At 32.5% G+C, this 11164-nt stretch overlaps 7 protein-coding genes across 7 annotated transcripts; 6 read left to right on the top strand and 1 right to left on the bottom strand.

Annotated features, from left to right (window-relative positions):
- Nucleotides 1–886: 886 nt before the first annotated feature.
- Nucleotides 887–2106, top strand: BX663DRAFT_430972 (maintenance of mitochondrial structure and function-domain-containing protein; the record flags this gene model as incomplete). The annotated part of the gene is made up of 4 exons (XM_051522839.1): nt 887–1061; nt 1141–1233; nt 1323–1501; nt 1582–2106. 4 exons carry the CDS (start codon nt 887–889, stop codon nt 2104–2106), a joined length of 972 nt encoding a protein of 323 aa, XP_051384673.1.
- A 1213-nt stretch (nt 2107–3319) lies between these two features.
- BX663DRAFT_586434 (uncharacterized protein) lies at nt 3320–4232 on the top strand (the record flags this gene model as incomplete). Its single annotated transcript, XM_051532247.1, has 3 exons — nt 3320–3438; nt 3521–3861; nt 3959–4232. 3 exons carry the CDS (start codon nt 3320–3322, stop codon nt 4078–4080), a joined length of 582 nt encoding a protein of 193 aa, XP_051384672.1. The 3' UTR covers nt 4081–4232.
- A 144-nt stretch (nt 4233–4376) lies between these two features.
- Nucleotides 4377–5781, top strand: BX663DRAFT_541673 (uncharacterized protein; the record flags this gene model as incomplete). The annotated part of the gene is made up of 4 exons (XM_051530790.1): nt 4377–4499; nt 4553–4690; nt 4714–4864; nt 4919–5781. The coding sequence occupies 4 exons, from the start codon at nt 4377–4379 to the stop codon at nt 5779–5781; spliced, it is 1275 nt and encodes a 424-aa protein (XP_051384671.1).
- Nucleotides 5731–6147, top strand: BX663DRAFT_586411 (uncharacterized protein). Its single transcript, XM_051532246.1, has 2 exons — nt 5731–5873; nt 5937–6147. The coding sequence occupies exons 1-2, from the start codon at nt 5842–5844 to the stop codon at nt 6085–6087; spliced, it is 183 nt and encodes a 60-aa protein (XP_051384670.1). The 5' UTR covers nt 5731–5841; the 3' UTR covers nt 6088–6147.
- Nucleotides 6148–6481: 334 nt separating this feature from the next.
- On the top strand, nt 6482–7528 carry BX663DRAFT_559669 (60S ribosomal protein). Its single transcript, XM_051531863.1, has 3 exons — nt 6482–6517; nt 6579–6726; nt 6933–7528. Exons 2-3 carry the CDS (start codon nt 6600–6602, stop codon nt 7130–7132), a joined length of 327 nt encoding a protein of 108 aa, XP_051384669.1. The 5' UTR covers nt 6482–6517; nt 6579–6599; the 3' UTR covers nt 7133–7528.
- On the bottom strand, nt 7029–9335 carry BX663DRAFT_503174 (glutamyl-tRNA synthetase). Its single transcript, XM_051526728.1, has 8 exons — nt 9054–9335; nt 8910–8982; nt 8810–8847; nt 8519–8737; nt 8013–8459; nt 7719–7949; nt 7506–7623; nt 7029–7443 (listed from the first exon to the last, which is right to left on the bottom strand). The coding sequence occupies exons 1-8, from the start codon at nt 9267–9269 to the stop codon at nt 7208–7210; spliced, it is 1578 nt and encodes a 525-aa protein (XP_051384668.1). The 5' UTR covers nt 9270–9335; the 3' UTR covers nt 7029–7207.
- Nucleotides 9336–9646: 311 nt separating this feature from the next.
- BX663DRAFT_503168 (diphosphomevalonate decarboxylase) lies at nt 9647–11118 on the top strand. Its single transcript, XM_051526727.1, has 2 exons — nt 9647–9745; nt 9819–11118. Exons 1-2 carry the CDS (start codon nt 9707–9709, stop codon nt 11019–11021), a joined length of 1242 nt encoding a protein of 413 aa, XP_051384667.1. The 5' UTR covers nt 9647–9706; the 3' UTR covers nt 11022–11118.
- Nucleotides 11119–11164: the final 46 nt, after the last annotated feature.

The following is an 11164-nucleotide window of genomic DNA, read 5'->3' as shown; positions in this document are numbered from 1 at the left end:
ATGAATTAATGTGTCCGTATACTTTTTATACAAAATAAATAGCATCATGTTATTTATGTGCCATGAACCCACATGGTGCATTCCTAAAAGAATAAACTAACAAATTAGATACTATGACTAGCTCTTACTAAGTCGAGATGAAATATATGAATAAATGGGCTACGGAATTATGGCCAAGAATAAATGCTAAATAGTTTGGTTATTGTAGATAACACAAGTAAATAGACTTCAAACGTCTGAAATCATGTACCATCCTCTCATCTTTCTTCTTTTAAAGATAACCCTGCACATCAACTGCATTCATATTTCAATATTCTTTCTTGATTTGTTCGTTAGTTAATCATATTACATAACCTATCATTATCTCTTCCATCGTAATAAAGGAAGAAAAAAAAGAAGAAATCCAACTTTACTTCTGTTACATCTTAGACGAAGATAGTTTCCCCTCACTAATTATACCATAGCTATACTTTTGCATTTTTTCCTTTCTTTTCTTTATCCTTAATCCCAAAGGGGTTATTTTGCTATCTTTTTTTTTTTTTTTTTTTTTTTTTTTTATCGATAATCTAACTTGAGCAGTTTTGACCTTTATAGTTTACCTTGAGATTTATCATAAACCTATTTTCATAAAAATAAGGCAACCCACTCAACAACTATTGATTTGATTGGGCTGCTTGTTTTACGTCACATTTTTTTTTTTTAAAAAAAACAAACTACACCAATATAATGCGTCAAATAAAATCATTTCTTTTTTTTTTTTTTTAGTCTTCCGACGTACGCGTAAGTATCTTTGTGTTTAACTACTTGGAATTACTCTTTTTTTTTTTTTTTTTTTTTTTTTTTTTTTGTTAGTATACACATATATACACATATATATTTATATAACATGCCTGCTACAACAACCGTTCAACCTTCAGTTATAGCTCACGTACATCCTCTTGTTTTACTTTCAGCAACTGATCATTATAATCGTGTTGCAAAGGATACAAAAAAGCGCGTTGTTGGTGTTTTACTCGGTCAAAATAAAGGAAAGACAGTTAATATTTCCAACAGCTTCGCTGGTAAAAAAAAAAAAAAAAAAAAAAGACAACTAGTAATCAACGCATTTATAGAATTACTTACTTTTATTTTTATTTCTAGTCCCTTTTGAAGAAGATGAAAAGGATCCTTCAGTTTGGTTTTTAGATCATAATTATGTCGAAGCAATGAATGACATGTTCAAGAAAGTTAACGGTAAATACATAATGGGATAGTTTATGCTATTATACAGTTAATTAAATATATACATATATATATACATATGTGCGTATGAAATCCCTTAGCAAAGGAAAAGCTAATTGGATGGTATCATAGTGGACCAAAACTTCGTTCATCAGATTTAGAAATCAACGAACTTTTCAAGAGATATACGCCTAATCCAGTTCTTGTCATTATTGATGTTAAACCTAATGATGCCGAAATACCCACAGATGCTTATTTTGCAATTGAAGAAATCAAGGATGTAAGTTTTGTATCTATTTGTATTACATATTATACATGTGTATGTATGTATGTATATGTATTTATGATAAGATTCTATAGGATGGTACAGCTACAACAAAAACATTCATGCATGTTCCATCAGAGATAGTTGCAGAGGAAGCAGAAGAAATCGGTGTAGAACATTTACTAAGAGATATTAAAGATAATGCAGTTGGTACATTATCCACACGTATTGCTGCCCAGTTATCATCTTTGGGTGGTCTTCAAGGCCGTCTCGAAGAAATTCGTGATTATCTTCAAAAAGTTGTGAGTGGTAAATTACCTGTAAATCACCAAATTATTTACAATTTACAGGATATCTTCAATTTACTCCCCAACCTTGAAAATCAAGATATGGTCAACTCTTTCAGTACAAAAACAAATGATCAGTTATTATTAATTTACTTGTCAAGTATGATTCGTGCTGTCATTGCTCTTCATAATTTGATTGATAATAAGATTGAAAATCTTAAGAACGAAAATGCTTTGGAAAATACAGAAGAGACTGATAAGAAAGAAGTAAAGGACTCAGATGCTGATGTGAAGGAAGCTACTGAAAAAACAGAAGATATGCAAATTGAATAAATAAAATTATCTTTAAATGTATACATAATAAAATACATATTTATATAAAAACTGTAGTCTATTACTACTACTACTAGCCTATTTTTATTGTCAATATTTATTATACAGTGAAGCTGGAAAATATTGGTTAATTTAGAAAATAATTTGGCGCTTGTTAAAAAAAAAATTGTTACCGAAAAGCTGAAAAATGATTGGCCGTTTTTAAAAGTTATTTTGAGCACTTGAAATTTATCAGCGATTCTTAAGAATAAAGTACCTTTAGCCATCAGATTCTTCCTCTTTGCAAGAACCCAAAAAGTTTCAATTAAATTCAGTTTTGAAAAAAAAATATAGAGTTAAATAAGTGAGTCTATAGCCTCTGACCTTGCGCCCTTGATTAAACTCATCGTTTTAAAAAACTATTATTATAGACTGATACGCATAGTTAATTTGAACAAGAAAATATATATCAACAGCTTTGTTAAAGCCCTGATCAATGGTGTTTAGAGTCTGATCAGTCTTCACAATTCAATTATATCTTTGAGATGTTTATATACGTGTAAACAAAAAATTTCGCACATGTTCTTATAAACTATGTCTATCGATAATGGGCTTATATAACTGGAACATGCAGATCAAGGGTTTTATTATAGAATCAGCTTTATTCAATAGTTAATAAGATATTCATAAGAGCTCGTGTTAAAGTTTATTTACCTGGCTTTGGTTCATTAATTGATAGTTATTGATAAAGGCAAAGAAAAACATAATAGTAATGATAAATAACCCATAAATTATGTGTTTATATATGTGTCGAGATATATCAAAAAAAAAAAAAGTAGTTACAATAAACTAGCAAAGTAATTCTCTTTTTTTAATACTTCATCCAAAAATCCTGAAAGCGAATGCTTTGCAAATGCGAAGAAAAAAAAAAGATGATACCGCAATAACACCCTCTCAAAAAGAATCCGCTAAAACAAAGGGTAAAGTATATAGAGAATTATCTACTTTTCTAATATTAACCACACGATTGACATGCAGACGCCACGACGACCGTTTCAAAAACAGCGCCTGGTCCTTCTAACATATATCACGAAGCTATCCAAGAAAACTCTGATGATGATTTTCAATCCCACTGTTGTTATTAGGAAGAGAAAAGGTATGTACTTTTATGATAGCCTTTTAATGCACGCTAAAACTAACATAGAAACCACATAAGGCAGAGAAAATACTCAAAATGATGAGTCTCAAAGAAAGAGGGCCAAAGGCAAAGAAAGAGCTAGAGATGCAATTCTACCTGACGTCCAATATAATGTGGGAAGTTCAAGCAACATCGATCCTTCTACAACAAATGAAGTATTTAGTACAAGCGTAGTGACTTTGGACGATTACATATCTTGATTCTGACGATAAATTTTTTTTGCGAAACTATCACAAGACAAACTACATCTGGTGAAACCAGCAAGTTTGCTCCCCATAAGGAATCCAAAGGTTCTTCAACTTCTACTTTTGCAATATCTACTGCTGTTGTTGCTAAATCCACTGCTTCTACTGCTACATCTACTGCTGCTGCTTCTATCAAAGCTACTACTACGGGTACTACCAAGACATCCCCCGTTTCTGAAGCAAGTTCGGTTGCTGCTACAGAAAGAAATATTGAAGTAGCTGACAAACGCGTCATAGCGGTAAAGGCGACTGTAAAGAGCATTTGGAAGCCGGCATATATTACTAATACAATCGTCACCCACACTTTTGCCTTTATCAAGTATATCTTTGTAAGTGAGTTGGTGAAAAATATCGAGTTTGACTTGAAAAGCTATGTCAACAAGAGTTTTTTTTTTTTTTTTTTTTTTTTTTTTTTTTTTTTTTGTTAAAGTATTCTTGAGTCTTAATCTGAGACGAGTGTATGATGGTACCAAATCTCGAAAAACACGCCTCAAAGAAACAACGAAATTATATAGACAATTGATTGCCAAACACAAAGGCTTATATTGCTAAAAAAAAATGCCGGCTATATTCCACTTAAACTAGCATATGCGCAGCAAATTGCTTTGTACGAATGTACGAAAATTGAAACCGCCTATTACAATAATATCAAAGCCCATTTTGGGAATAGGCTCCGCGAAATGCTAAACGAACTTTGCAAAAAAAAAAAAGAAAGAAAAATCAAATGCTCTTCAAGAAAGAATGACGACAGAAGGATATAGCACAAAAGTCATACAAGCAGCTGTCCGTAAAGAGGTCTTTACTCCCTGCACCCAAGTAAAACTTGCTGCGGCGAAAAAAAAAAAGAAATGCCCAATTCTGACATCTTGGATGAAAAGTCAATATCAGAAATAGAAACTCTATTCTCCATGTATCCTACAGACTACAGATTCCATAAAGATTCAATTTTCTATGATGTACTGGCTCGACCAGTAAATCACTTCAAGGTTTTTTTTATAGACTTGCACAACTTGTTGAATCAGAGAAGTTGAAAGAATTCGTTTGCTTTCCTATACGAACCATGTTTATTCCCACATATATGACAGTGGATAGTAAGATCGTTAACTTCCATATTCTCAAAAACAAGAAGCCTGCGAAGGATAAAATTAAAACCTGGGCTCAAGTAACTGATTTGGAAAAAAAAAGGCTTTTAAAGAACAAGGATTAAATAAGTCTCTTCATTTTGAAGGAACTTTGGAGACTGATGGAATTGGTGTTTCTATTCTAAAGCAAAATACTGCTACAACTAGGAAGAAAAAGCTAACAGAAGATAGTCCTGGAACTTCAAAAAAGGAAGGTGGAACAAGAAGTGACAATGATGCCCAGTATATTGAAACATTAACATAAGCAGAGCTGGCAAGTGCGAATGGAAGATGCATTTTGATTGATCCTGAAAGACGTGATATTTTATACTGTATGAAAGAAACCAGTGTGGTCAAGCACAAGAAAGTTCTTGTTTTTACAAAAAATGACAGATCAAAAAGATCAAGACACTTTAGAACTTTACGAAAGTCAACTAAACCATCCATGGTTGAATCCGATGAAGCTCTTCTTTCCAAAACCCCGTCATCCACTGTAGATGTACTCAAATTTGTAGATTACATTAAGACAAGATCATCAATGGAAAAAGTATTAAACCAATACTATGGAAATGAAACAAAATCATCCAAAGATCTTTACTTCCCCGGCTCCCTGTTTGACTTTTGTGTGGATGAGAAAAGCAACTTGTATTTTAGACATTTATTCGTCTTAAATATTCAAGACATCGTTTCTTCTCCTGACACTCGAACGCAATCTCAACCGTACCATACGTACTTGCAGCTAATGTTACAGCAACGACATATCTCAGAGAGATTGGACGATGGAGTCAAAAATACGGTGCTTGAACTTGCAGAGAAGATGATCGTGGATGAAGAAGTCAACCTAAAACAACATATCGGGGAATTGTTGGAGAAACTTCAAGTTTTGCCATTCCGAAAGCTGAAGTTTTCATCCAAAATTTTCTGTGATCAAAATGACCAGATATTAGTGAAGAAGTTGAAAAAGAAGTTTGGTCATGATGAGATTCTTGTTATTGGCAATTGGTCTGCTTCAAACACAAAATATCACGAGCCAACCAGGAACAAAGGTCTCATTCGAATGCTGAAGAAAAACGGCTTCCAAGTATTCAAGATTGACGAATATAAGACTTCTTCATGTTGCCCCAACCTGTGAAAGTTTATTAGAAACGTTTAAAACAGTCGCCAACCCTCGCCCCCATAAGAGAGTGCCAAAATGCCAACTGTAAAATGGCATGGCTTATTGAGGTAAAGTAACAGTATGAATTGTATTAATACGACAGAGAATGATAATAATTACTGAACTATTAGATATAAAAATCGTAACTGTCTGTTGACCAACCTTGAACAAGTCAAGGAAATTCCACGAAAGCTGTGGAATCGAGATATGGCAGTTGTTTTAAACTTTCAAAAGATCTTGATGAGCTTGAGAGAGACAGGTAAACGCCCTGATGTTTTTTAGCAGAAAAGAAGCGTCAAAACCAGAATGAAGGAAACAATAGCAAATCTCCGCCAAAGTTATCGCTTTGGTTATTTAATGCAGGTATGTTGCTCTGAGCTTATTTAAAAATATTGGTGAGTCAATCATTTTTTGGTTTTTTTCGCCAGTACTTTTTTTTAGTAAGCACTAAATTATTTTGCTATTATCACCATTCAAATTTCTAAATTAACCAATATTTCCCAGCTTCGCTGTATGCAAGTTTGAAAGGTGCGGCTCGGAACTTTAAATCATGATTATTATTATTTATTTATTGAGTTGCTTGTGGTGGCTTATATTTTTATCCAATTAAAATTATTCTAAAAATTTTCAAGTAATTTTTTTTTTCTAATCTAAAAACAGAAACTCAATCTTATTATTATAATCTTCCTCTCTCTTTCGTGTTCACTAAAGTGTAATGTATAATATATTTAAATTGACGTTTTTTCGAATTAATAATTAATAATCTATAACAGTTAGAAAGATATATATATAAAATGGCTCCTACTGTCAAGTCCAAGAAGAATGCTGAATCCATTAACTCTCGTCTTCAACTTGTCATGAAGTCTGGCAAGTACACTCTTGGTTACAAGACTACCTTGAAGACTATTCGTCAAGGAAAGGGTAAGTTATCTTTTATAATTTTATATTCATAGACTACAGTTTCCCCTTTTTTTGTTTAATCTTCTCGGGGGGCAGGAGCCCGTTTAATGTAGTCTTTTTCTACAAAAAAAAAACATTCATCCTTGTCCTCATTTTCCACCAATCTTGGGCAGAGAATGTTCCCCCGAACTGTTTTGCTAATGTCTCTTTTTTTTTTTTTCTTATAGCTAAGTTGGTCATCATTGCTGGTAACTGTCCTCCTCTTCGTAAGTCTGAGATCGAATACTATGCCATGTTGTCCAAGACTGGTGTTCACCACTACAATGGTAACAACATCGATCTTGGTACTGCTTGTGGTAAGCTCTTCCGTACCAGTGTCCTCTCCATCACTGATGCTGGTGACTCTGACATCTTGAGCGCTCAATAAGTTATTTTATTATAATTATTACTATTATAATTTAAAAATAAATGCGATGTATTTATTTATATAATTTTATTATTATTACTGTCTATTTAATAATCTATTTATTACGGTTTCTTTTCCAAGAACTTCAATTGTTTCTGCAACACCAGCACCGACTTTTGTTCCAGTAATAACATACCGTAAAGCCATCATAATATGATTAGGATTTAATTTCTTGTTTTCTGCACAAGCATATAACCAAGGTTTTATTACGTCTGATTTAAAGGGTTCAATCAAGTTAAAGTCTTCTATGAATTTATTTGAAGATACCAAATCTTAATAGAGAGAAAGTTAGTAAACTTCTTTTATTCTGTATGCTTCTTTTAAATAAATTTACCTAAAGCGGGCTGCTTTATTTTTTTCTTCAGGTTTGTAGCTTCATTAGAATCATAATTGGGTTTTTCAAAATAATAATTACATAGTTGAGGAATATCAGATAGATTATGAATGCGTTCCTATTAAATAAATAAAAATATATGGATATATTTATATAAATGTAAATAAGAAAAAGAAAAAAAAAAAAAAGAAAAGAAAAAAAAAGATGCTTTACCTTGATAGTGCTAATTACCTTAATAAGGTAATTTGATTCTAATCTATATTCATACTTGGTGCCTTTCAGTCGACCTAAATAGCATTCATCTACAAATGGCTTTAATATATTTGCCAAGCTTTTAACTCCTTCTTCTGTTTCTGCTCGTTTTAGAATATGATGTTTATTAATCCAATTTAATTTTTGATGATCAACAATGGCACCTGAATGATTAATATCTTTTATATCAAACTAGGAAAAAAGACTATAAATAAGTTATCCAATAATTCTTTTCAAAAAAAGTAATACACACACCTGTTCAATCAATTCTTTAATAGTAAACAAAGCTTCATCTTGTTGCTGATGACCTCCACCACTAGGATGCCAACCTAAAAGTGCGACAAAATTATTGATAGCTTCAGGTAAATAACCTTTAGCGATATATTGTTCTACATGAACATCTCCAGAACGCTTTGATAGCTTTGAACCATCTCGGTTTAGTAACAGAGGTAAATGAGCAAAATAGGGTGGTTTCCAATTTAATGCTTTATAAAGTAATATATGTTTTGGTGTAGACGATAACCATTCTTCTCCTCTTAAGACGTGAGTGATTTTCATTGTATGATCGTCTACAACATTTGCAAGATGATAGGTTGGATAGCCATCACTCTTTATTAGAATCGTATCATCTATTGTCTTGTGACTAAACTTTATCCTCCCATACACAAGATCATTATGCTCAATAAATCCTTCATAGGGTGTCTACATGGCAAAACAGAATATTAGCATCCAATTTGAATCAACATACTATTGTTTCTTACTCGAAGCCGAATGGTGTAAGGCAAGTTCTTTTCTAAATTTTCTTTGATTTCTTCTTCACTAAGATATGAGCAATGTTTATCATAAGCAATATAATTTCCTTGCTTTTGTCGCGTTTCTTTTACTTGAGTTAATCTTTCTGATGTACAAAAGCATCGGTAAGCATGACCTGATTCTACAAGTTGTTTAGCGTACTGTCTATATAATTCTGTTCGTTGTGACTATTTTTATGCAATAAAGCGTTAAAAAAAAAAAAAGATCTAAAATATTCAAGACTTTTTTTTTTCATTTACTTGATAATAAGGCGAATATGGGCCTTCTACATTGGGCCCTATCATACAAAAAAAAACGTTATCAGTGTCTTGTAAAATTAATAGTATGAGATTCCAATACCCTCATCATGATTAATGCCTGCCCAATTCAAAGCTTTTATAAGACTTTCTACAGCTCCTTCAACATATCGAGCCTATATAACTAAACAAGTAAATAAAATAGAATGTAATGAGGTTATAAAAAAAAAAAGAAAAGAATTCATACTTTGTCAGTATCTTCAATTCTAAGAATGAATTGTCCACCCGTCTTTTTAGCAAGTAAATAATTAAAAAGCGCTGTTCTTAAACCACCCAAATGAAGCTGACCAGTTGGACTTGGTGCAAAACGAACACGAGCAGGTGTAATATTATTAATATAACGTTTTGTTAGTATGAAAGGCCGTTGAATATAAGTTACATGCCGTAATTTAAATAACATCATTATGGAAATGTCAAATAAAAAGAAATAAAAAAAAATGATAGGCCCCCTCACTATATTTTTTAACTTGTCCTGGACGAAGTTATTTTTGATTGGCTAAGACTATTTTAATTTCATTATACTTTAAATCAGTAAATAGATATAATGTAATAATACCAAACAAGTAATTAAAAAGCAAGTATTTTAATTCATGAACATTAGCTCATATTTAATACTTTCATTATGTTTTTATATACATGTATATTTTTTGTTTTTTAATATTTTCATTAGACATAAAAAAAAAGAAACCTTTGTATTTCATTAAAAGCGGTTTTCAAAAAAAAAAAAAAAAAAGGAAGTTTAAATTTTTTTTTTTTTTTTTTCTTATTCATTTTACTCTACTTCATTTTGGAAAAAAAGTTAATCGCTTTTTTTTTTTATTCTATTTATACAGCTTGAAGATGAAGACTGTTACCTGTACTGCACCTGTTAACATTGCTGTAGGTATTTTATTTTTTAACTTATTGATCGTCAATGATGAATGTCTAAATTCTCCCTTTTTTTTTTCAATAGGTTATCAAATATTGGGGCAAACGCGATACAGAACTTATTTTACCTACAAATAGTTCTTTATCTGTAACATTATCACAAGATATTCTTCATAGTAAAACAACAATTTCTGCTTCAAAGGAATTTACACAAGATAGACTTTGGTTGAATGGTATTGAAGAAGATATCACAAAGAACAAACGTATGCACAATTGTTTCCGTGAGACACGTGCTATTCGTCAAGAGATGGAAGCCAAGGCAGCTGCTGAAGGTAAAGTTCTTGAGCCTTTGTCTACATATGGACTTCATATCTGCTCTGAAAATAACTTTCCTACCGCTGCTGGCCTTGCTTCCTCTGCTTCCGGTTTAGCCGCTTTGGTTTTTACATTATCCCAATTATTTGAACTCGATGTCCCTACCTCTACCATCTCTCGCATCGCACGTCAGGGATCCGGCTCAGCCTGTCGTTCCCTCTTTGGTGGTTTTGTATCCTGGGAAATGGGTGAAAAGGAAGATGGATCTGATTCTTATGCTGTTCAAGTTGCACCTGAAACGCATTGGCCTGAATTAGAAGCTCTTATTTGTGTTGTCTCGGACGCTAAAAAGGGTACCTCCTCTACTGCAGGTATGCAGTCTACTATTAAATCAAGTACATTGATGACTGAACGTATCAAGCATGTTGTCCCTGAGCGTATGGAAGGCATGAAGAAGGCTATCCTTGAACGCGATTTCCAAACCTTTGCTGAATTGACAATGCGTGATTCAAACCAGTTCCATGCAGTCTGTCTCGACACTTACCCACCCATCTTTTATATGAATGATACCTCCCGTGCCATCATTCAACTTATTCATGAATACAACGCTACTTCACCTGATGGTAAGCTGAAGGCTGCTTACACTTATGATGCTGGACCCAATGCTGTCATCTATGCTCCAAAGGAAAACATGCGTGAAATCATTCGTTTGATAGGCCATTATTTCCCTACGGATAAACCAGCTCATGAATTCTTTGCAGATCCTTACCATGTACTTGATCAAGGTGAAAAACTAGGAGATAAATTAGAATTGAATCACCATGAGCAATTTAATAAAAACGTTATCCCTACTCAGCCTATGAATAGCGTGAGTCGTTTGCTCCATACAAAGGTTCATGACGGTCCTCGTGTCTTACCCGACTCTGAATCTCTTTTAAATCTTGAAAATGGCCTTCCTAAAAGCCTTGCATAATCAATTAATCAATAAATCAACCTAACGAAACTTTTTTTTTTTTTTAATTTTCATTGTTGTTTATGTATGATTATGTAATACAGAAAAGTTATAATAATAACAATAATATAAATATTTTTTTGTTTGAAAGATAGATCTGATAA

This window comes from Cokeromyces recurvatus, assembly GCF_025118155.1.
Source record: "Cokeromyces recurvatus strain NRRL 2243 chromosome Unknown BX663scaffold_7, whole genome shotgun sequence".
Classification (NCBI taxonomy): Eukaryota; Fungi; Mucoromycota; class Mucoromycetes; order Mucorales; family Mucoraceae; genus Cokeromyces; species Cokeromyces recurvatus.
This window is presented reverse-complemented; position numbering and strand designations above follow the sequence as displayed.

Coding starts and splice junctions, on each gene's coding strand:
- BX663DRAFT_586411 (XM_051532246.1), top strand. CDS start 5,842: ATGCCAACTGTAAAATGGCATGGCTTATTGAG. Junction 5,874..5,936: donor AAATGGCATGGCTTATTGAG/GTAAAGTAACAG, acceptor CTGAACTATTAG/ATATAAAAATCGTAACTGTC.
- BX663DRAFT_503174 (XM_051526728.1), bottom strand. CDS start 9,269: ATGATGTTATTTAAATTACGGCATGTAACTTATATTCAACGGCCTTTC. Junction 8,738..8,809: donor CATATTCGCCTTATTATCAA/GTAAATGAAAAA, acceptor GCATAAAAATAG/TCACAACGAACAGAATTATA. Junction 7,624..7,718: donor AGGTAATTAGCACTATCAAG/GTAAAGCATCTT, acceptor TTTATTTAATAG/GAACGCATTCATAATCTATC.
- BX663DRAFT_503168 (XM_051526727.1), top strand. CDS start 9,707: ATGAAGACTGTTACCTGTACTGCACCTGTTAACATTGCT. Junction 9,746..9,818: donor CTGCACCTGTTAACATTGCT/GTAGGTATTTTA, acceptor TTTTTTCAATAG/GTTATCAAATATTGGGGCAA.
- BX663DRAFT_559669 (XM_051531863.1), top strand. CDS start 6,600: ATGGCTCCTACTGTCAAGTCCAAGAAGAATGCTGAATCCATTAACTCT. Junction 6,727..6,932: donor GACTATTCGTCAAGGAAAGG/GTAAGTTATCTT, acceptor TTTTTCTTATAG/CTAAGTTGGTCATCATTGCT.